The sequence below is a fragment of the Jatropha curcas genome, chromosome 9 (genome assembly GCF_041381405.1).
Source record: "Jatropha curcas cultivar XTBG-Jc1 chromosome 9, XTBG_Jcur_1.0, whole genome shotgun sequence".
NCBI lineage: Eukaryota > Viridiplantae > Streptophyta > Magnoliopsida > Malpighiales > Euphorbiaceae > Jatropha > Jatropha curcas.
In genome coordinates this window covers 21,897,194-21,921,642 of record NC_143159.1, presented here as the reverse complement: position 1 = coordinate 21,921,642, position 24,449 = coordinate 21,897,194, and the positions used below count along the sequence as shown (strand labels likewise).

The following is a 24,449-nucleotide window of genomic DNA, read 5'->3' as shown; positions in this document are numbered from 1 at the left end:
AAGGCTATGTCGCGACATAGGATAGCAGATCTGCGTCCCATACAGTTTGGTACTCCGGCTACAGGCCGTTGAGTAGATATGATTTATATACGGGTCATAGCAACCCAGCCATATAGTATTCATCCAGTTTCATATAGTCCTTCTTATCACTTCGGTTTCACTGTAATCTTATGGAGTCATACAGTTATGAGATTGTGTTATTTATAAATTATACGATGTTTAATAAAAATTGCTTAATTCATACAGTATAATAAACAGCAGGTAAGACCATGAAAATATAATGATATGTGTGAGTTGATATATCCACTGAGCTTTATTTACTCAGGGAGTTACCTGTTTTAACTCGCAGGTTTTGGGTCTGGACCATAGAGAGTCATCTTTCCAACTGCTGCAGTTCATCTTTTGAAGACCCAATCTTCAGGTAACTATTCATTTTGATATTTTGGTTCTGTGGCATATACAGGGCACATAGTTGGGCCCATTTCATTTTGGAAAATAGTGTAATGTCATATAACTATTAAGTAAATGTCTATATATAAATGATGTATAAAGCAACAACATGACATGATTTTTAGCATACAGGATGATATCAACATGACAGGACATAGGTTCAACCAGATTATAGTGTCTCGGCTCGGTTCATTTGGATTCACGGGTGGACCGGGAAGGGATGTTACACAATAAGCTGCTGAATACATATAAAGGTACAAAAAATACTCAATCAACAGTGACAATTTAGCATAGCCTAAGTGTCATCAAATGTAACTTCTAACATTAACACTTTTAGAATCTTTCATTTTCAACAACTCAAACTCCCTCTTTAAATTTAAAAGTCTAACTACTCTAACTCTGTCACTACCCTCCAATTCTTCTTTCAGATTATCCTAAGCCTCCTTTGTTGTCTCACAAGCCATTATCCTTGTAAAAATAACCTCTGATACTGTAGAATGAAGGCAATTAAGTGGTTTAGGCCTCCTAGTAACCAACTCATCATGCTTTTTTTTTTTTATTTCCTTCACTGTGACATTTTCTCAAAGATGGAACTTGTTCTCCTCCTTGCTGTACTACCTCCCATAGATTTAGAGCTTTAAGTAGGTATTCATTGTAACAGCCCATACTTGATAATTTAAACCACCAAATATTGGAGGATTAGCTGAAGGAAAGGCTCCTAATGATGGCATATTATCTCACACAAATTGTTTACCCCAAAACAAAACAAAGATCAAAGGAAATAGACCTATAATCCGTAACAAAATAGCTCTCAAATCTCTCTTAGAACTCTCAAAGATAGACGCAGACCCCTTAAGGTGGAAGTTCTAATACCATGTCGTAATTTCTCTATTACAAACACAACAAATAAACCTAGCAACTTCTAAAGCAAAAACATAGGATTTTCTATCTCACACTCAAACACAATAAACGTACCACCACAAAATACATAATCCGTTCATTAGATATTCTGCTTTATATAGTAACAGTAAGCATACAAGAGTTATGCTCCATAACTACTACATCAACCTAACATGTCTTTTATACCAAATCTTTTTAAATAAAGGAAAGACTCATACTTCACCTAACAACTATTGTCTTCCCAGAATTTTAGGATTATAAAAATAAAAAGTGATATCAAATCTTCTAGAAAAATCTCCATATCAAAATAATTTTCTGTCAGAATTTATTATAAATTTATATAATTTAAATTTATGGAATTTCTAATATATATAATAGATAATTTTTAAATTTTTATGAAAATAAAAATCTAAAAAGTCTTGTTTACTATATTCAAAATATCCCTAAGATCGAACCTAATATTTATATTAAGATCACTTCTCAAAATCTATTTTTATGTGAAATCATATTAGATTATGTTGGTGTTCGTAGGGAGCAAGCAGTGAATCATCGGGCTAGTTGACAACTTCAATAGAATTTGCGGGCGTGCCAAGTGTGTTTAGTACATCAATTGTAAAATGAATATACACTATATGACTTCTAAATTGTGGGTTGAATTCATGGATATACATTTTACCAGCTATGCGATTAAACTAAAATTAAGCCAGGAAAATATAAAAGATATCTTTGATTGCTTGTAAAGTTAAGAGAAATTGATTACTTAGAATGTAAAGAAAGCTTGTAAAACAACAAAAGTAAATAGACAGAGCTTTGAAACAAAATAAAGACAATGCTTGAAAAACTAAATTGATTAAGTTGATTTGTTTGGTCGAAGAGAATTTGGCTAAGCCTTCTATATTGTTCCATTACTCCTTTTCACTCTAACTGTGTGTGTGTGTGTGCAGACTCCCAAAAGCCATAGAATTTAGCAGTACCCACCAATTAATAAAAAATCCTAACAATTAATTTTATTACCATTCAACTTTACTTCAACATTGAGTCATCACCTCCAAAGAAAGACAACACTGTGGATCGTTCAATCGTTGGTTCTTGGTTAGTTTCTGTGGCCTATGTTCCATATTTCTCCTTTTATTCTATTTTTTTACTTTTGTGTTACACTAACATGCCTTTATTTTTTGTATTGGCCCTTCATTCACGTGATGACGATGATGATGGCCATGCTTTTAAGGCCATCTCAAGTTGCCACAAAACATATTTCAAGCTTTTTTCTTTTTTTACAGTATATATATATATTCTATATTGTTTCATTACTCCTTTTAACACTAACTCTCTCAAAAGCCGTAAAATTTTAGCACTACCCATAAATTAATAAAAACTCTTAACACTTAATTTTATTACCATTCGACGTTACTTCAATATTGAGTCATCATCTCCAGAGAAAGACAACACTATGGATCGTTCAAGCGTTGGTTCTCGATTAGCTTCTATCGCCTATGTTCCATATTTTTTCTTTTTATTTTTTTCAATTTTGTGTTACACTAACATGCCTTCATTTTTTATATTGGCCCTTAATTCATATAATGATGATGATGGCCATGCTTCTAAGGCCATCTCAAGTTGTTAACATATTTCAAGCCTTTTTTCCTGTTTTACAATATATAATAATTATGTATATATAAGTTCATTTTTTTGTGGTTGTGAATTTGTAAATGATATGGTGTCTGTATTCTGTAGAATTTTCCCTAATGAATTTTGGTGAATTGAGGCTATAGAATCCAAAAGTCCACTATCTCTTTTTGTTTCCGTATTTAGGTCAGAGGCACTAGGTTCTTCGGCACCAATTCCACTTACAATCATTTTTAAGAACTTGGCACCGATGCAAATCTTTTCTTGCCCTAGTTCAAGGGAAAATACTAGTTCCTCTGAGATGAATAAAAATTTGGAATATGAATTGTGCACCTTAAATTTTTGGTGACGTGTTCCACTGCTTCATTTGCTAGTTCTTCGTGCATAAACGTTGCACTCTTTCTTGCTGCCGCTTTCTAATCTTTTGTTCGTTTGTAGGTAAGCTTCATAGAGATTATAGCCAAATGAGCTAGAAGTACTTCTAGATGACTTAGAGCACCAGATCACCATCCTCATATAAATCTTATAAAAACATATAAAGATTTTACCTCTTAAGGGACATTATCAATTGGTTCCTCATCTTCTTCCTCACTTGTTTTCAATTATACTTTCCCAATTTGAGGCAACTCCACTAGCTCGTATGTCTTTTGCTCAGTAGTCAACTCCTTTTACTATTTTACAACACCAATAGACTTACGCCAGTTTTAGGATAACAACCTCAGCTAACTTCTTTCCATCTGCTTTGCCTTGATGAGACTTTGATTTGATGTATTTAGGATATTAAATAGTGTTCTTTTGGATATTTATTAGGATTTTATGGATGTTTTTAAAGCTGTGAATCAGCCTTTGCATTTATAGAAGAAACGACTAATGGACCTATTTACTTTATTCATGAATTGCCATGGGATTGGCTATTTACATTTTTTATATATGCCAAATTTTTCTTTGTTTCAGTTCTCGTGTCTCACTCGCTGAAATTCTTTTTTGTCTTCCATGATCAATTCACATTACTACAATTTCTATCACATCATTCACAATTATAGGTCAATTAAAACCCTTTTATAATGATGAAGAAGAGAGTTTTAAATCCACTCCCTCTATTGAGGAAATGGTTGAGGTGGAAGAGGTAAAGGAAATTGTTGTCTTAGTTATGATTCAATTTTCACCTTAAAATCTATTAAAATTCTATCAAGATGGTTTCATTCCAATTACCATTCCAAATAGTCTTTCAATGTTCACACAACGGTTGGACGTGGTTGCCATCAACCAAAATCAAAAAAAAAAATTTAACAATAAAGGATTTGAAGGACCTTTCTATAACAGTGAAAACATTGAATCTAGGATTATAATTAAGTTCAAATAATAATCCTTTTAGTGTCAGTTATTGTTGAGATTTCTAATTGAGTTGGTAAGTTAAAATATTAAAGACGTCATTAGTTACAAGATAGGTCTTTCTTAATTCAAAAGAATCTTTGAATAAAAAAAAATTTCAAATCTTATGTTCAAACCAATATCTTGCAAGTGCACGATATACAAATTTTAAAGAAAAATTCAAAATTCATATAAAATATTAATATATAATCATTGGATTTCATATATCCAGCATTTAGGTGTGTAGTTTTAATTTTTATTCAATTTTACTACTAAAAATCAGATATTCCATTGTCTAAAATGATCAAGGGCACCCTTTTATATTCAATTTGTGATTATTACATAATCTAGCGAGCTAATAAAGTCATCGTAATAGCCAATGTAAAGATCCATTATGTCTAGGTTTGGACCTCATCCTCACCCTTTTTAATTTGTAATCTTTTGAGGAATACTAATTTTTTTTACAAAAGTAATAGAGAAATGTTACGATCAAAATCAATCTGTTGATAAAGAGTATTAAATTTCTCACAGAAATAATAGGTAAATGTTACAATCAAATATAGAAAAATCAATATGTACCTGATAACTGTAAATTAAAGAATCAGTTATATTAAATAATTGTCCATAGATTTAATATAAGCAACATGGTATGTCTTTATGTAACAAATTATCCATCAAATAGTAATATTTTTTCTTTTATAAAGTGCAAAGCTATAAAAAATATAAGATGAACAAGAACTTACTTCTAGAAAATACTTTTCAAAATAAATTTTCTGTTATTTGATTAAAATATTAAAAATTATTTAAAAACATTAAATTTACCATTTAAATAGCGAAAAAATTGATTATCAATATTAAGATAAGAAGCCTTCAACTTATCATGCATGTATAGCAAACTGAAAAATTATTTATACCGAAATTCAAACAAATGAGATTAACTTATTTAAACTCGATCCATGGCCTCTCTCATGACTCAAATTAATGAAAAATAATTTTTTGTAAAAAAAAAAAAATGAATATTTTATTTGGTTTGGCCTATCTATGATCCATAAACTTGGTCTAAACAAGTCTTATCCCTTTATAATATGAGCAATTTTGTCTATCTAATAAATATAGCAATTTCAAAGACAATTTTTTATGAATCCAAAATTACTTTCAATTTTATTGAGTTCATAAAATGTTTTACTACAAGTAGTTATGTTAATTTGGCTAATGAAACTATTTTTATTAAAATCTATTACTTGCAATTAAAATGTAAGTTAAATCCTATTCAAAACGATATTGTATTATTAAATAACAATCCCGGTTTGAGCCTACTCAAAGCCTCTAAAAGTTTGACCTAAGCCATTTTTTAATTATAGAAAATGTACTCAAGTCACTTTAATTGGACTTATCGTTTTCATATTTATTGTGGGTTTTGTGACTTTTACCGCAATATTTTTTTAAAAGAACATACCACTTATTCATCTTGGCCCAAATAGCATAATGTTAACTTTCTAAACTTGTTAATTATCATTAGACGGGTCAAAAAAAAGGGTTTTTGATAAAAAATAATGCTCTTCAAAAAACTATTTTCCGATGTAATGTCATTTGAAAACTATTTACCAATCTAATGTTTTTCCCGACATGAAGAGAGAGTGTTGCACTAAAACCACCAATTGAGTTGGTGGTTTCAGTGCAATCAAGCAATTAGCAAAAAGTAATTATATGAATAAATAATAATTTTTATTTTGTATTGAGACCACTAATCCAATTGGTGGGTTCAATACAAAATGAAAATTTTAAAATTTTAAATTGTCTTTTCACTAAAATACACAATTCATCTGGTGGTTTTAGTGCAAATATGAGATGTGACCACTAGTGAGCAAAAAGTACATGGGAAATAGTGTTTTGTTAAGAGTCCACCAGGTTAACTAGAAGTTTCAATAAAAAATATTTTTTTACTCAAAATATTTTTTCACCAAAGCAAACATATGATCTGGTGATTTGGTTCACAATTATTTCAAGTAATAACAATATAAGTTTCCTTACACAGTTAAATTACTAAGAGTAATAAAGTGATTCGAGTTGAACTTGTATTATGTTAAAAATGTCTTAATAACTAATACATGAAAAATTAATCATATTAATGCCTACCCATATGTCCTCTTGTACCATATCTTGAAGGCCTTCTATTACGACGTGGATTTCGGCGTACTGCATCTTCTATGATACCTTGATATTCCTCTCCATGCTCTATATTTATATCAATACTCATGCAAGGAGCTTGAACCACATTCACAAATGGTTATTGTGGGCTAGAAAATGTTAGATGAGTCTGTTGATCGGGTACCATCATCATCTAAAAGAAATCATTAAGTAAGTGCCTAACATGAGATGTAGATCCATCAAGTGTGCTGAAAGACGCCGTAGAAGTATTATTGAAAGCAGATACTGTATATTCAAATGGTGTTGTCTCGCCTATTTTTGAAGAAAGAAGTATGGCTTGATAGGTTTCCATGTTTGCTTGCTGTTCTGGTCTGTTCTCATGTGCTCTTCTAGCAGCGTTATTTTTACGGCAAGTCTTTTCGATTTCTGGATCAAAGATCAAATGTTCAGGTATATCTAATCTTCTTTGCATAAACACCTGAAATATTCTTTCAGAAAAATTAAATAAACAAAAACAAATGTCTAAATTAATAATATGATAATTTGTATTGATATCGGTAACGCCATTCCTCGGCAACTGCGCTAAAAACTTGACAATGATTTTCGCAAAAGTACAAAATTGTTGCAACTAATATATGATGAGTAGAATATCGTTCCCACGAGGATTGTATACCAAGTACCAAAATTATGTTAACCTACTATTATTTAAATGATAATTGAGGGAAATTGTTTTAAGAATTTAAATTCAATAAATGAAAATAAGAAATCCAGCAAGCAATTATTGATTAAAGAAGTCAAGGATTAAAAACTACTAGGGATTTTGATTTCACTTAATTCTATCCAATTTATTTTAATTGTTCAAGTAGAGGAAACAACTCTAAAATTGCTAACAAGCTCTCCTAAGGTATTGTTAGCTATTTTAATTTTGTTTAACTACCGATCTTCCAATAGCACAATCAAACACGAATTAAATCATTAAGTTTTGTAGTTTGTTTATGAATTCATAAATTAAAGTTGTTAATTCATGAAAACCCCCCATAAGTCAAACCATAGAGCTTCCGCATCAAGTTATTATTCTCATGTGATTCATTAACTTTTTCATACCAAAAATCCTTCTTCCGATAGTGATTAATGAAATAAATCAATCCAGGGGAGAAACTCTGCCTGGAAACATTAAGTTTATTAATAAATCACATCTTGAACAAAGAAAAACAAATCTAATATTATAAATTGGAAAAGAAATTAAGCTACATCAAATCCTTAGTATGAGAGTTTAGTTAGACATAGTACTTAAATAAAACTCAATAATACTTGATAAATATTCCATAATCAATTAGAATAATGAAAATAAATAAGATTAAGAGTTTAGAAATAAGAACTAGTAAACAATTGGCTCCGGATGGCTTCCTTGAATCTCGGCACAATTCTTGAATACTTGAACTCTTGAAGAAATAAAACTATGTACAAGACTAAGAGAATGAGAGATATGAGATATGGGATATGAGATGGGATGGAATGGGATGCCTTGCAATGAACCCTTCCTCTCTTTATATAGACTTCTTGGGAGAAAAATCCGCATTGTTTAGGGAGTAAATTCCACCTTGTTTAGGGAATAAAGTTCTCATTAGCTCTTAAATTTCTCTCAATCATGACTTTTCCATGTGCATAAATTAGAGCTTGATTTGCATGTGAAGAGGGTATCCAAGGTGAGCTCATGAAAATGGTAGGAATTGATTGGCGTTTTTGACTCAATTCAGCTTTTGGCGTTTTAGCATGGGCGTGCTTGTACGCACGGTCTGGTCATGCCAAAACTTAGCTTTGTGGAGGGATCAGTATGGGCCGTGCTCAGAGGCACGCTTGAATAAGGTCTTGTTGCACGGGTGTGCTAGGTTTTGGAAGTCCAGGATGAACGCAGCACAGGCGTGCTTGCCTTGGGTTGATGTCCCTTTTGTGGCACGGGCGTGCTGTTTAGCACGGCTTGGGCATGCTAGAGTCTGACCCTCCACTTGTTTCTCCTTGATTCCAGCACGGGCGTGCTGATGTGCACGGCTTGGGCGTGCTAGAACCTGAGTGTTTTGCTTTATTTTGCTCTTTTCTGTGACAAAACCCTATAATTTTCCTTAAGACCAAGTGAATTGTGATTCAAGGAAGCTTTGAATAAAAACATAAACAAAATTAAATAAAAACTATTTTAAAGTAATTAAAAATACTAAAAATCCTAATAAAAATTATATTGAAAATACTACAAAAATAACACTATCAGTTAGCAATCATGGACTCCATTCCATTAAGGTGAGTATCAAACATGTCCATTCGGGACATCATACATGCAAGAACTTCATCGTTGGATGCTCCCTGAAAAGAAGGGCCAGCTCCAGAAGTATCTACAAGAAAGGATTCGGATTACCCTCTTCCATATTAGTGTCACCAGCATCCTCGGCCTCCTTATCATCAGAACTTTCTTCTCGAGATCCCACAACACGAAACGAATCCCCTATCTTTTCTACCAACTTCATATGTACCATGACATCTAAATCTAGCCTAGTGCCCTTTCCTCCTCCCACATTATCATAAACAGGCCTAGCAGGGTTCCAAACTCTCAAATAAAATGCTATTCGGGTCACAAAACACCTATCAAAATAGCTCCTTTATCTGCCCGTGCAACTCTAGTCCATCGTAAGCATAACCAACATTGAGAAAAATCCCCTAATCGATCGCTCATATAAAATATAATTCATTTAGACTCAACACTCCATCACTCTCACTTATCCCAAAAATAGTGCTGGCTAAGAATTTATGAATATACCTCAAGGCTGGGTTTCTCAGTTTTGACGCTTTTGAAAACCTAGGATTATAGTTATCTTCTCCAGTCAATATTGTCCATGTGGTTCAATCTCTAAAATCCGTAGGTATTTGATTAAGGGCATTTTCAGTTGGGAAACCAAAGATGTGACTTACCTCATTAACTAAAAATTTAAAATTTCTCCTAAAAAGCCTGAATTTAATTTTGCTAGGAAATTCAATTGGCAACAGACGAATAAGAGTAGAATATGAACTCAAAAATTCTAAAGTCATAGGCGCATAAACAAGGTCTTTCATGGCAATAAACTGTTCCCACCCAATACACTTAAGGGGTTCTAAAACAGCATCTCTAAGCCCTACTTGTGCTAAAGTAGATTCATCAATAAAATGATTTGGCAGAATAGGGCGAAGAAAGAGTTTTTTGTACCTTTCCTGTTGTTCTAGTGAGTCGATCTCAAATGGAGGAGGAATTGGAGCTGTAGGAGGAGGAACGGGTTGAGGAGAAATGGTTAAAGGAATGGCGATTGGCCAATTTCTTGCGGCCATTGAAGATGTAGGTCTACTGCGTTTGTATCTTGGAGGCATGGTGAAAGGAGAAAAGACAAGAAAATTGTGTTGCTAAGCTTTTTTGTTGAGAGAAAAGGAGAGAAAGGATGAAGAAGAAAGGAAGAGGAGGGGGCGTGCATTTGGCTCAAGTGAAAAAATGAAAAGAAAGGCTAGGGCGTGCGCTTTAAATAGATAAGGATGCGCGGTAATCGAAAAGGTGCTCTTTAAAAGCGTAGATCTGAAACGTGGCAGGGGCGCGCAGATCTGAAATGTGGCACGGGTATGCTAGACTCTATCCTGTAAGAGCAAATTTTAAATTTTTCTTAATTTATTTTTTTTGTTTGTTTTTATTAGCTTAATATGTTGAAATAATTGTGAGTAAGCTTAAAATTTATCATAATTTAGTAATTTGTGATAAATTTAGTTGTTTCTCTAGTCTAGTGTGCTTGAGCTGTAATTTAAATTTTTGACTTAACATGATTATTTGATTTAACCATTTGTTTTTAAGACTATGAATACTAATTTTTGTGAATTTTATGGTATATAGGTATGTTTCTATCAAAATTTATTTAACCTTGGCATTCCTAGAACAAATTAGAATTTCCTTTGAGATAAAAATTTTAAATGCTTACATTTAGTAAGAGATGATTTAGGCATTCTTTGTTGAACTTCATATTTAGCCCAAGCCATCTAAGTTAAAGTATGACCTTTGCAACCAATTTGAAGCCTATATCCAAATTTTATTGTTCACCTTTATTAAACTTAGCCATTAAACCAATTTAATTTCCTACCCTAAGCGTAATAATGTATAATTGAAGGATTTGATTTTTATTAAAACATAGCAACAAAAGGGAGAAAATTTCTTTAATACTAGCAAGTGAAGTAAATAGAAAAAACTCAAAGAGAAACACTCCATAAAAGAAGCAATCAATCAAGAATTCCAGTTTGGGGAATTAAAGCAAAGAAGAAATTATCAAAGTATTATGAAGAGACCTTGCCAAAGTATATCTAATTTTGAGCTAGTGAAGAACTTCAAGTTAATCTCCCTTTACAAATGAAAATTTGTTTTAATGTAATGAAAATCTCGAGATTATGCATTCTTTATGTTTTTTGTCTATCCTTTTATCCTTTCCCTTGTTAGCTAAATTATACTCCTAAAACCCATTATAACCTTAATAAAAGACCTTTTGATCTTTCTAATTGTATGCATTCGATTGTAGAGAATGAATGACTAATTTTGGCTATAGGAATGTTGAATTTATATTGTTAAACATCTTATTTAAAGGTCAAATAATTTTTTTGAAAGTTCATATTCTATTTGTCATGGGTTGAATAATTATTGGAATTGAAAATCTTATTAACTTGTGTTTAAATTAAGGAATATGTTTTATTGAAAATTAAAATTTTGTTGAAATATATATTAACATAAGAAACACTTGATTTATTCTCATGTTAATGATTTTGATACTTTTTGAAATTGTGAATAGTTATCCCCAACCATATTAAAACTAGCTTTAGCTTGCATTTTAGTTTTCAATTTTGTTTTGTTGCTTAAGGACAAGCAATGGTTTAAGTTTTGGGAATTTTAATAGGTGTTATCTTTATAGTATTTTTAATATAGATTTTATTAGGATTTTTAATATTTCTAATTACTTTAATTAGTTTTTATTTAATTTTATTTATATTTTTGTTTAAAGCTTCCTTGAAACTTAATTCGCTTAATCTTAAGGAAAATTGTAGGATTTTGGTACTGAAAAGAGCAAAAATAAAGCATAACACTCAGGCTCTAGCACGCTCAAGCCGTGCAACTCAGCACGCCCGTGTTGGAATCAAGGAAAATCAGTGTGGAGACTCAGGCTCTAGCACGCCCAAGCCGTGCTATCTAGCACGCCCGTACGGCAAGAGGATATCAATCCAAAGGTGTGCTTACCTGAGCACGGTCTGTGCTGCATTCCATCATGAAGACTCAGAGCCTAGCACGCCTAAGCCGTGCTATGTGGCACTCCCAAGCCACAGATTCTTCTCTAGACGTGCCTCTGAGCACGGCCCGTGCTGAACCATCTTTAAAACTCAGGCTCCAGCTCGCCCTGACCGTGCCGAACAGCACGTCCGTGCTGCGAATCAAGTTTTATTTTGGGTTCCAAACGCTAGCCAGTCACTACTACGTACATGGGCCCACGTAAGATGATTTCCTAACGTGCAGATCAACCTCTAATCCTATTTAGGCGCATGGGGGAGTCCTAATTGAGAAGAAATTTCAATTTCCTATTTTCAAAAGGTTTCTTACTTAATGAAGACTCTATTTCCTAAACGAAGTCGGATTTTCTCCGAGGAAGTCTATATAAAGAGAGAATCGATTCATTATATATACCATCTCTGGTTCTACCATCTTTGTTCTATTATTTTCTCTCTCACTCCAAGACTTCAAGCATTCAAGATTTGTGTCAAGATTCAAAGAAGCCGTTTACGTTATTTGTTGACTAGTTTTTATCTCTAAACTCTTAATTTTGTTTTTACTTTTCATTATTTATATTGATTATGGAATTATTTTCAAGTTTAATTGAGTTTTATTTAATTAATATGTCGAACTAATTCTCATACTAGGGATTTGATGTAGCTTAACTTCCATTCCAATTTATAATATTAGATTTGTTTTTCCTTGTTCACGATATAATTTATTATTGAGTTTAATGCTTCCAGGCAGAGTTTCTCCCCTGGATTGATTTATTTCATTAATCACTATTGGGAGAAGGGTTTTTGACATGAAAAAGGTAATAAATTACATGAGAATAATAACTTGATGCGGAAGCTATATGGTTTGACTCATAGGGGTATTCATAAGTTAATGACCTTAGGTTATAAATTCACAAAACAAACCATAAAACTTAATGATTTAATTCATATTTGATTTCGCTATTGGAAGATAGGTAATTAGACCGGGTTAAAATAGCTAACAATACATCGGGAGAGCTTGTTAGTAAATTTAGGGTTGTTTCCCCTACTTGAAGAATTAAAATTGATTATCAAACTAATAAAATAGATTGGATAGAAGTAAGTGAAGTCAAAATCCCTAGTAGTTTTTAATCCTTGTTTTCTTTTCATCAAATTGCCTTGCTTGATTTCTTTTTATTCTCTTTTATTTGTTTAAAGTTAATTTCTTAAAATTCCCCTTATTGCTGTTTAAATAATAATAGGTTAACATAATTTTGGTACTTGGTATACAATCCCTGTGGAAACGATACTCTACTCATTCTATATTACTTGTTGCGATTTTGTACACTTGAGAAAAAGCCTGTCACTAACATACTGAGTTCTCTTCTAATTAAGTAGAATTAGCTTTCATTTAAAGGTTCAGTAAAGATATCTGCCAATTGCTTTTCTGTAGGGATGAACTCAATCACTATATCACCTTTTTGAATATGACCACATATGAAGTAATGTTCGAGTTCTATGTGCTTGGTTCTAGAATGCTAGACTGGATTCTTAGATAAGTTGATGGCGCTTATGTTGTCACATTTGATTGAGAATTTCTAATTTCAGAACATAGTCTGCCGATTGTTGATTGATCCAAAAAATTTGTGCAACACAACTTCCAGCAGTAATATATTCTGCCTCTGCAGTAGAAAGAGCAACAGATGTCTATTTCTTGCTAAACCATGATACAAGGGCGCTATCTAGAAACTGGCAAGTTTTAGACGTGCTTTTTCTATCTATTCTGCTTCTGCAAAATCAAAATCACTATACCCAACAAGATCAAATGTATCACCTTTAGAATACCATAGACCCAAATTAGAAGTTCCACAAAGATATCTTAGAATTCTTTTTACAGCAATTAAGGAGATTCTTTGGGACATGATTGAAATCTAGCACATAAACAAACACTAAAGTGAATGTCAGGTCTGCTTGCAGTTAGATATAGTAAAGAATCAATCATACTTCTAAATAATTTAATATCCACATCCTTTCCTTTTTCATCTTTTTCTAATTTTGAGGATGGACTCATTGGTGTGCTACATACCTTGGCATTCTCCATTTTGAACCGTTTCAATAGTTCTTGAGTATACTTGCCTTGTTTTATGAAAAATCCATTTTCAAATTGTTTGATTTGAAGTCCAAGGAAGAAGTTTAATTCTCCCATCATATCATTTCAAACTCATCTTGCATAATCTTAGAAAATTCCTTACAAAGAAGATCATTAGTAGAACCAAAGATTATGTCATTAAGATAGATTTGTACAACTAGACTATCATGTGCTTTATCCTTAATAAATAGTGTAATATCAACATTTCCTCTAGAAAAATCATTTTCTAATAAAAACTTACTTAATCTTTCATACCAAGCTCTAGGAGCTTGTTTCAAACCATAAAGAGCTTTTGTAAGTTTATAAACATGATTTGGTTTATCATAAACTTCAAAACCGGGTGGTTATCCTACATACACTTCTTCATTTAGAAAACCATTTAGAAAAGCACTTTTAACATCCATTTGATATAACATGAAGTTTTTAAAGCATGCAAATGCACAAAGCATTCTAATGCCCTCAAGTCTAGCAAGCGGAGCAAAGGTCTCATCAAAATCGATGCCCTCTTCTTGGCTGTAACCTTGAGCCACTAACCTTGCTTTGTTTCTCACAACATTACCTTGTTCATCAAGCTTATTTCTAAACACCCATTTTGTTCCATTAACATAATGGTTTTTAGGTCTAGAAACAAGTTTCCAAACTTGGTTTATCTCAAGCTAATTTAGTTCTTCTTGCATAGTAAGAATCCAACTTTCATCATTTTAAGCATCTTTTAAATTTTTAGGTTCTAATTGAGAAACGAAAGCAACATTACCAAAGTATCTCTTAAATTGAGCTCTAGTCATTATCCTTTCTAAACAGTTATCCATGATGTCCTCTTGAGGATGATACTTGTGGAATCGCCACTCTTTTGGTAATTCAAAATTTTCATTTCTGTTTCTAGCATTTGTCTTTCAATTGCTTTCTAATCTTCATGTTCATTTTCTGGTTCAGCCTGATTTTCAATGATCTGCTCATTTTCTGGATGTTCTAGTTGTTCTAATTGTTCATTCTGCTTTTCTTGATTGAAATCTACAACATCATCATTTTCTAAAATTCTAGAAGTAGAGTTAGATTCATCAAACATAATATGAATAGATTCTTCAATAACTAGAGTTTTCTTATTAAATACCCTATATGCTTTACTATTACTAGAATATCCTAGAAATTCCTTTATAAGATTTAGCATCAAATTTAGCAAAGCGATTTTTCTTGTTATCTAGAATAAAACATTTACACCCAAAAGTGTGAAAATAACTAATATTTGGCTTTCTACCTTTCTATAGCTCATTCATATGGAGTCTTTTTCAGTTTAGATCTTACCAAAGTCCTGTTTAGAATATAACAGGCAGTATTGACGGCCTCTGCCTAGAAATACTTTAGTAATTTAGAATCATTCAGCATGGTTCTAGCCATTTCCTTTAGGTGTTCCATTCTTACGTTCCACTATTCCATTCTGCTGAGGTGTTCTAGGTGCTGAGAAGTTATGGAAGATTCCTAATTCTTTGAAAAAGCATCGAATTTCTGATTCTCAAATTCTCTTCCATGGTCAGTTCTAATCGCAGAGATGTTGTATCCTTTCCCATTCTATATTCTCTTGCAAAGATGAACAAAAACGTCATATGACTCATCCTTATTTCTAAGGAAGAGTATCCAAGTGAATCTAGACTAATCATTTACAATAACAAATGCATAGAATTTACCTCCAAGATTAGAAGGAGTAACATGTCCAAATAAATCAAGGTGTAGCAATTCTAATGGTCTAGAAGTGGAAAACAACAAAAGCTGCAAAAAAGACAGCAGCGATACCATGCCCTTAGACTTGAAAGATGTTCTGATTTGTTTGCCCAATTGAAAAGCATCACAAATGTGAACTTTTTCAAAATTTAGCTTTGGTAAACTAAGTCTTTCTTAGATAGTTTAGAAATAAGGAGCAAGCTTGCATGTCCAAGTCTTCTATGCCATAACCAACTAAAATTGTCAACAGAAACTAAGCATATGTCTAGGTTATGCATATCAGAAAGATCTACTAGGTATATGTCCTCAAACCTTTTTCCAACAAATAAAGTTTTGTTATCATGCATGTTCTGAACTTCACAATAAGAGGGTCAAAGATCATTCTTCTATTTTTATCACAAATCTGACTTACACTTAACAAGTTAAAATGTAATCCTTCTACTAAGCATGCATCAACAAGTTAAAATGTAATCCTTCTACTAAGCATACATCTTCTATTGAAGGATTAGAACCTACCATACCAATACTAATGATTTTACCTTTTGCTTTATCTCCAAAGCTCACTGTACCTCCCTTTTTCTTTTCTAATCTGGTGAATTTCTTTCTATTACTGGTCATATGCCTAGAGCAAGCATTGTCCATGTACAATATTTCTGTTTTCAGCTCACTCCTTAGATACACCTGAAAAGATCACGCAGATTTAGGTACCCAACTTATATTGGGTCCTGGAGGGTTAGTGGTAATAGGTGTATTCAACTTACTATGATTTTTCTTTCTGTTGAGACTATCAGATTATTTAAGTTCTAAAGTCACAACATTAGAAATATCATTTTTCTTATTAGAAACATGATTTTGTTTTGAAATGCTATCATAGCTACAACTTGTCTTTTCTTTAGAAAACAATTCTTAAATTCAGTTTAGAATTCTAATCTCAGTTTTCAAACATTCATTTTCAGAATTCAGATTTTTACATTTTTATTCAAAGTGTTTCAGATTTTCAGAAAATTTATCATTACAATCTTTAAGATCTTTGATCTCTATGATAAGATTTTAGCATGTAACTTCTTGATAAAAAGCATCTTTCAAATGATTACATTTAATTTTTAATTTTCTGAAATCTTTCTTTAGAACTTTATGCTTTTAACAAGCTTTTCAAATTCAGTGCAAAGGTTATTATAAGTATCTAGAATATCATTTTCAAATTCAGGTTCAAAAATGCTTACATTAATTTCTTCACGCTTTTGGCCTGTTACATCTGCTTTATTACTTTCAGCTTTCTGTGTTGAAGTCAGAGTGCTAATTTCTTTGGAGTCAGAATCGATAGTGGCCATTAGATAGATATTTGCAGTCTCCTCGTGGTCACTTTGACTTCAGAATCAGAATCATCTGAGTCACTCCAAGTAGCTATGAATGCCTGCTTTAGCTTTTCTTTCTTTGATTTCTTTTTCAACTTAGGACAGTTAGGCTTGATATGATCGGGCTTGTTGCACTCATAATAAACCACTTCAAAAGGTTCTTTCTTAGGCAAGTTGCTATATTTAGATGAAAAGTTCTTTTTGATAAGCTTTTCCTGTGGCCTACCACTCTTTTAATAGAACTTTTTGAATCTCTTAGCAACAAGTGCTAAATCATCATTATCAAGATCAGAAGAACTTTCTTCATTAGAAACTACTTTCAAAGCAAGTCCATTCTTTTTCTTATCTTCTACAGTCAAAGAAAATTTCATCTCTTCTAAAACAAGAGCTCCTATCAAATAATGATGACTAACGGGAGTCTCTTTGTAATTCATAACAGTTCCTATAGAATCCCATTTTTTAAGTAGAATTCTAAGGATTGTCTTAATAAGCTCATCTTCTGAAATTTCCTTTCCAACAGTTCTCAAAGGATTAACTATATTAGTGAATCTAGAATTTAATTCAGCTATAGTCTCTCCTTCTTTCATAAGAAACATTTCATATTCTCTCCAAAGGAAATTAATTCTAGATTCCTTCACTCAATTAGTACCCTCAGGTAACTCTAAGTTTTTCCCAGACTTCCGTTGTAGACTTACATCCAAACACTTTGTTGTATTCTTTTGGATCTAGTGCACAGTGAAGATTATTGATAGCTTTTGCGTTTATAGAAATGTCATTCCAATCAGCATCAGTATATTCTTCTTCTGTTTTTCTAACTCTCATTTTCTACAGTTTTCATAGGAATGCGAGGACCAGTAATGACGTTCCTCCAGCAGTTTATAGCAACTGATTTTATGAAATTTTTCATTCTGGTTTTCCAATAAGACTAATTAGAACCATTGAACAGAGGTGGTTTAGAAACAGATTGACCTTCTAAAGATGTAAGAGGAAGTGGGGCTACCATGAGATCTTTCTCTCAAGCTATTAAGCTTTGGTAAATCAAGGGCCAAAGCTTTGATACTAGATTGTGGGTCCCGTATATGTATAGCATAACCCAAGAAGGGGGTGAATCGGATATTAAAGATTAAATATAACTTTCAAAAACAAAATCAGAATTCTGTTGTGGCGAAAATAGAAAGCGTTTGTGAGAGTTAGTTAACAAGATTTGAACTTTCTCACAAAGCTTAATGCAAGATTAGAAAGACTTTGTAAAGAGCAGCTATTAATTAGAACTGCTTCACAAATCTTAACCAATTTCAAAAACACTTTATGAAGGAAAGTTATTATATTAGAACTTCTTCATGAAGCTTAGACAAATATTAAAGATTCTGTGAAAAACAATTATTGAATTTTAGAACTCTTTCACAAAGCTTTTAACCTAACTTAGAAAACTGATTAAAAATTCAAATTGTGATTTATACTGAATATAGAAGAACAAATTAGAAATTGGTATAATCACAATGCAGAAATCCAGAGTTCTAATGTTCAATAAAAATAAAGCTTATCCGAGTTTAGAACCATAAAACCATTAACAACTTTGCATTTCTAAAAGATTACAGAAGTGTATGTAAAATTCAATCAAGCAGAACTTCAGAAAATAGAAAAGATAAACACAGCAATTTATAGTGGTTCGGCACTAATTCGCCCACATCCACTCCCCAAGACTCATCTTGAGATCCTCCACTATGTTATCTCTTTTCAAGGGTAAGAGACAAACCAACATTACAAGGCAATAGATCAACACCTAGATCTACCCTTTGTCGCACTAGAGTTTCCAAAGGTTTTAGTCAACCTCAACCCTTTCTATTTTTGCAGAGAACAGAAACTCAAATGAAGACATTAGAATCCCACACAAGAAGAAGGTCGCTTGATAACCTATTTCACAATGGCTTTTCACCAAAGCTATTACATAAAAGTTTTTCAAATAAAAAGCTTGTCTACAACAGATTACAGAATCTATATGGACAAAAAGAAATGCAAATATAAGCATAGGAAAAACAGAAATCAAGATTAGAAAATCGATTTAACGAACAGAACTGTTTTTCAAAAGAAGTTGTTATTAAATTTTATTTTCACTTAAAAATGTTTCTTGAAGCAATAAGACGAAAAGAAATAAGGGATGTTGAGAGAGAGCTTCGAGAGATAAAACGTTGAAGCAATTAACTCTTACTCTTGTAAACCAAATTACCCACGTCTTCATCTTGTGAAGACGTCTTTTATAAAGGGATGAAGATCCTATTTTAGAAAGTGTAATCTTTAGCCTTTAAAGAAGAATTTTGACTTTCCAAAACTAAAAAATACAGAGATTTTGTTGCCAAAGATGTCTTAAGTCAAAATCTTTTCTTTTAAGGTAAGCGAATAAAAGCAAGATTTTGGACTTTCTTTATAAAACAATTTTCGAAAATAAAAAGATATAGAAATCTTTTTCAAAAATTTTGTTACCAAAAATAATTGCGACAAAATCATTTTCTTTTAGGAAAGTAAATCAAAAAGATCACGATTTGACTTTTATTATTTAAGGTAATTTTTGAAAATCATTTTTGAGAGAGAGAAGAAATAATTTTGTGCTTATAAAGGAATATTCTCTCCATCCTACAATAAATTCTAAGATACTAAAAAAATCTTCACTATTCTTCATAGTCTTAATTAATATTGAATTTGTAGAAACTTGCTTTCTTTATCAATTTCCAGATTTAGAAATAAATAAATCTGCATAAAATAATATTGGCACAAATAAAAATATTAAATTTATTTATTTTGCATAATCATCAAAATCTCAAGATAAAATTGACCTTTGAGCCAACACAGGGTAACGAAGCTACCGAGATTTGGAAAAGAACACATCTGGACTAAGAGAAGTATCTGTTGGGATTTTCCATATTGGCAAACAAATCTCATTCATCATAATCTTGATATTATGCACATTGATAAGAACTTCTTTGATAACATATTGAATACTAAGATGAATGTAAATGGAAAGACCGAGGACAGTGACAAAGCTAGATAAGACTTCTAAGCATTGTAACTGACCAGAGTTTCACTTGGAAAAAGCGAACAACGGGAAGGCAGTTAAACCGAAAGCAGTGTACACATTAACAGATGACCAAAGAAAGCTAGTGTGTGAATGGGTTAGAAAGTTGAGGCTTCCTGACTGGTATGCTTTAAATTTATCTAAATGTGTTGACATGAATGACTTGAAGCTGTCTAGGATGAAGAGCCATGACTGCCATATTTTTATAGAGAGACTACTTCCAATTGCATTTTGAGACTTCTTGTCTGAGGCTATTTGGAACGTATTAGTTGAGGTATCTTTATTTTTCAAAGACATATGCTCCACAATTGTGCAAGAAGATCAAATGAAAGAATTAAAGGAGAGTATTGTTGTAACACTTTGTAAACTGGAGAAGTTATTTCCTCCTGGTTTTTTTGATTCAATGGAACATCTGCCTATTCACTTGTCATATGAAGCAAGAGTCGGTGGTCCAGTGCAATATAGATGGATGTACCCATTTGAGAGGTAAATACCTAAATTTTTACCATCCATACATCTCCATTGAATTTGATAATTATATGAATTTTTCTAGGTTTGTACATCATTTGAAGAAAAATGTTAGCAACAAAGCTCGTATGGAGGGTTCTATATGTGAAGCATACCTCATTGAAGAAACTCCTACATTTTGCTCTTATTATTTTCAACCTCACATTCAAATAAAAATTAACCAAGTAAACCGGAATGACGATGGCGGTGAAGTTGAACACCCTGATGGATACCTTTCTATATTTGCTCACCATGGTCGTCCAGCTGGGAAGGAAAAGTGTAGGTGGTTAACGAATGAGGAATATGATGCAGCCTCCATATATGTTCTTTTAAATTGTGATGAGATTGAACCATTCATAAAGTAAGTCAAGATAGTCTAATATTTCGCTTTCCTCTTCTAATTATATAATTACATTATCTTATAGTCTCAAATGATGTATATACAAGATATAAATGTAGAATTTTTGAAGATCAATTGAAGGAGGAAAAACCTAATATTAGTGATGCAGAAATAGAGACTAAGAAAACTAAAATATTTGAAAACTTATATTTTTCATTCAAATTTAACTAGCATGTGAAATTAAGTCATTAACAAACTTATCTTTATGTTTAGTTTTTTTATCCTGTGAATAATGTGGTCGATTGTCCAATAAAAGACATATCACATGGTCCATTTAGAGAGATAGTTACATGGCCTCAATATTATGTCAATGGCTACAAGTTTCAAACACTTGACTATAACTCAATTAAAATAACAATGAACAGTGGAGTATGTATTAAAGGGTCCTACTATAACGATTCTGAAAATGACTATTATGGTAGGCTGGTCGAAGTGATACAGTTACAATACCCCAATGCATCCAATAAGTGAACCACTGCTGTGCTTTTCAAGTGTAATTGGTTTGATCCTCGAATGGATATAGGATGGAAGGTCCATAGACGTTTTGGCTTGCTTGATATAAATCACAAAAAGAAGTTTTTAAAATATGAGCCTTTCATATTGGCAGAGCAATCTGAGCAAGTTTATTTTGCTGAATATACTAGCAAGAGGAAAGAAAGATTTGATTGGTGGGCTGTTTTTAGTGTAAAAGCCAGACATATGATCAATGCCCCAAGCATGCCTTACCAAGAAGAGAATTCTAGAAATTTTGTACCTATTTCAAATGATGATGAGCTTGTTAATCTATGTTCTGCGGGTAGTGAAGAGGAAGAAGTGGAATTAGAAGACGATGATGAAGAAGAAAGTGCTTAATTTGCAGAGGAACATGATGAATATAATGAGGAAGACTTTGTTTCCCAATTTGAAGATGAAGAGGAAGTTAATGATATTATAGAGGGCCATGATAGTGAAGATGACAGTAATGATGAATAGTTATCAGACTCTTCATATTAATGTGACTTGTTTTTTTTATTGTTTTGCCTGAATATTATGTGCTTTAAGTTTTGCTTAGTTAATTTTCAATTATTATTATTATAATTCTTAGTGGTTAATAGCCCTTTTTTATATGTGCCAAGTTTTGAAAATTATTTGCATATTTGTATTCATAATACTTACAAAGATGAATGGTTTCATAATTTCTCTATCTCATATAGATATGCCAAGAGGAAAAGGATCAAAAAAGTTTTTGCCCCCAGGAAAGATTGGATTACAAGGAGCAGCTCTTGCTTTGAACGAAAAAACAAATAGTGGTGTGTGAAATCAAAAACCCAAGAGCCAACTCTTGGGATTACTAGTGTTTCTCAACAACAGGTTGAAGCAAGCCAAGTTGTGGTTGAAGAAGTGGTTTGTAATGTGAATTCAGCATCAACTCACGTGGCTTCCCATGCAGTTCCTGCTATTTCTCAACAGCCTTCTAATGGGAATCAACCTTCACGCCCTAGTCCTGATTTGCATCATACTAGTCCACCTATAATAAATGACAACCTTGAGGATTCTATTGAGACTGATGAAGATGAGGATGCTCCACAAATTCATGCAGATCGTCAACCACAAAAGTCTGCAGATGGTTGCACATACTTAGAACCAAATGGAACAGCGTAAGTAATTCTACTATTTGATTCTTTTCTAAAATAGATACCTTTTGATTCTTTCTTATTCTCCTTTATTCTTCTATTGAATGATTTTTATTTATTATTATATTTTAATTTGTGTTTTTGAGTTTGAATGAAACCTTTGAAATTTATGGGTTCTTGGGAGGATAACATAAATTATTTAATTGGGTTAGATGAAAGTAACATAGCAAGAATTTAGTGGCCTCATTTTCTATCTAAGTAATATCATTGATTCCAGAAATTTGTTGTTATCATTTATTCATTAATTGCCATATAATTACGCTTATTACTAGAATAAATTGGATTTTCTAGTTCTTAGTAAAGGTTAATTAAACAAAATCTGCAGAAAGTTTTAGCTTTAATTTTCTGTTTCCTATTTTGTTGTATTAGAAAAGAACAGGGGAAACAAATTATGGGTGTTTAATTTCAAAGGTTGATCACTACTTATAATTTCACATTCTTTTGATTTTTCTACATTCTTGGGGTACCTTTTCTATGATCTATATATCCAAATCATATTGAACTAGGATAATTGCTTAAATTATATCTTCCTTGAATGAAAATATAAAAATAACAAAAATACCTGGAAGCATGCATGCAAAAAAGAACCCACATTCTATTTTGTTTTGATTGTCAATATGCATTCTGCCTTTTCTGTTAATGGGGTAGCAGATTGGTGGAGCAGCACATATAATTAAATTCAGAACTAAATTTAGACACAGCACACGCACAGATTAATGCAGCAGCCAAAAAAAAAAAAGACTTGTATCTGATTAATGAGTTCAGGTTACAAACCAAAGGAAAAATAAAATAGATAAACAGAAAAAGAAAAGGTTTCTGGTTTGTATCTTTAATTTAAAATAATAGTATAATAAAGAAACTAAATTTTTTCTTTTCTTCTTTTTGATATCTTCTTACCTTTTCTTATTATGTCAATTAGTCATTTATATTGGGATAAGAATTAAGTTTCCTTCGTCACTTCTTAATTTATATACGTGGACTTTAACTTGAAATAACTGTATAAATGCTTTTTTTTTTTCAGATTCTTTCCATATGTTGCTGTTCATGAATTAGCAAAAATAATTAGAAAGATTTTTGGTGGCCCTGGTCCATGGTATAAGTGGAGTCAAGTACCAACTGAAGTTAGAAAAAGGAGGTTCGAAGAATTTCAGGTATATTGTTATGAATATTGCACTTAAAAATATTACACCAGTTGTTATCTATGCTTGCAAGTATAATAATTTCTTTAGAAATGTCAGGTGGCTTCATATTAATTATCATTAGATTGATTCAAATTTGCATATAGTATGTTTAGAATGTTATTACTTCTTCTAAATTTTATATCCACTGCAGAAAGAGTACACTTGAGAGCAGCGTGTTGGGTTTGGGTTCCCTTCCTATGTGGTAAAAGCCCATATTTTGAAGTCCACTAACTAATTATTATTTTACAATTATGCCCCTCAACTAACAGCCATATTCCTAATATTTTTTGGCTCTCATTTGATCGAGACACAACCAGAAATCGTGTGAGAAAAACAGAGAAGAGGAGAGGGTTTTTCTGCACAGCCCCATCCAGCACCAGCCACCGTGTTCTGGAGATTCCTGGAGTTTCAACCGTTGGATCGTTGTGATTTTTGGATATGTTGTTCTTTGCTCTCTGTTCTTGATTCTCACCGTAGGGATTTTCATTTGGAGGTTCAGAGATTGAGTTCTGGGTCTGAATCCGAAGCTGTCCTGTTCTGCTTCTAGCTCTGCATAGCTTCATCTTCTTCAGCGTTTTCGGCAGTCATCCTTTGTCGGATTGAGCTGATTTTTGGTGAGCTTG

The 24,449-nt window shown here is 32.3% G+C and overlaps 1 protein-coding gene and 1 pseudogene across 1 annotated transcript; both read left to right on the top strand.

Moving 5' to 3' along the window:
• Positions 1-20,074: 20,074 nt before the first annotated feature.
• Positions 20,075-20,937, top strand: LOC149493799 (uncharacterized). The gene is made up of 2 exons (XM_089726430.1): positions 20,075-20,551; positions 20,619-20,937. Exons 1-2 carry the CDS (start codon positions 20,391-20,393, stop codon positions 20,935-20,937), a joined length of 480 nt encoding a protein of 159 aa, XP_089582556.1. The 5' UTR covers positions 20,075-20,390.
• A 392-nt stretch (positions 20,938-21,329) lies between these two features.
• Positions 21,330-22,040, top strand: LOC149493798 (uncharacterized; annotated as a pseudogene).
• The last annotated feature ends 2,409 nt before the right edge of the window (positions 22,041-24,449 follow it).

Excerpts from the sequence above, each read along its gene's own strand:
- LOC149493799 (XM_089726430.1), top strand. The coding sequence starts at position 20,391 with ATGAAAGAATTAAAGGAGAGTATTGTTGTAACACTTTGTAAACTGGAG. Across the intron at positions 20,552-20,618 it reads TGGATGTACCCATTTGAGAG|GTTTGTACATCATTTGAAGA; the intron begins GTAAATACCTAA and ends GAATTTTTCTAG.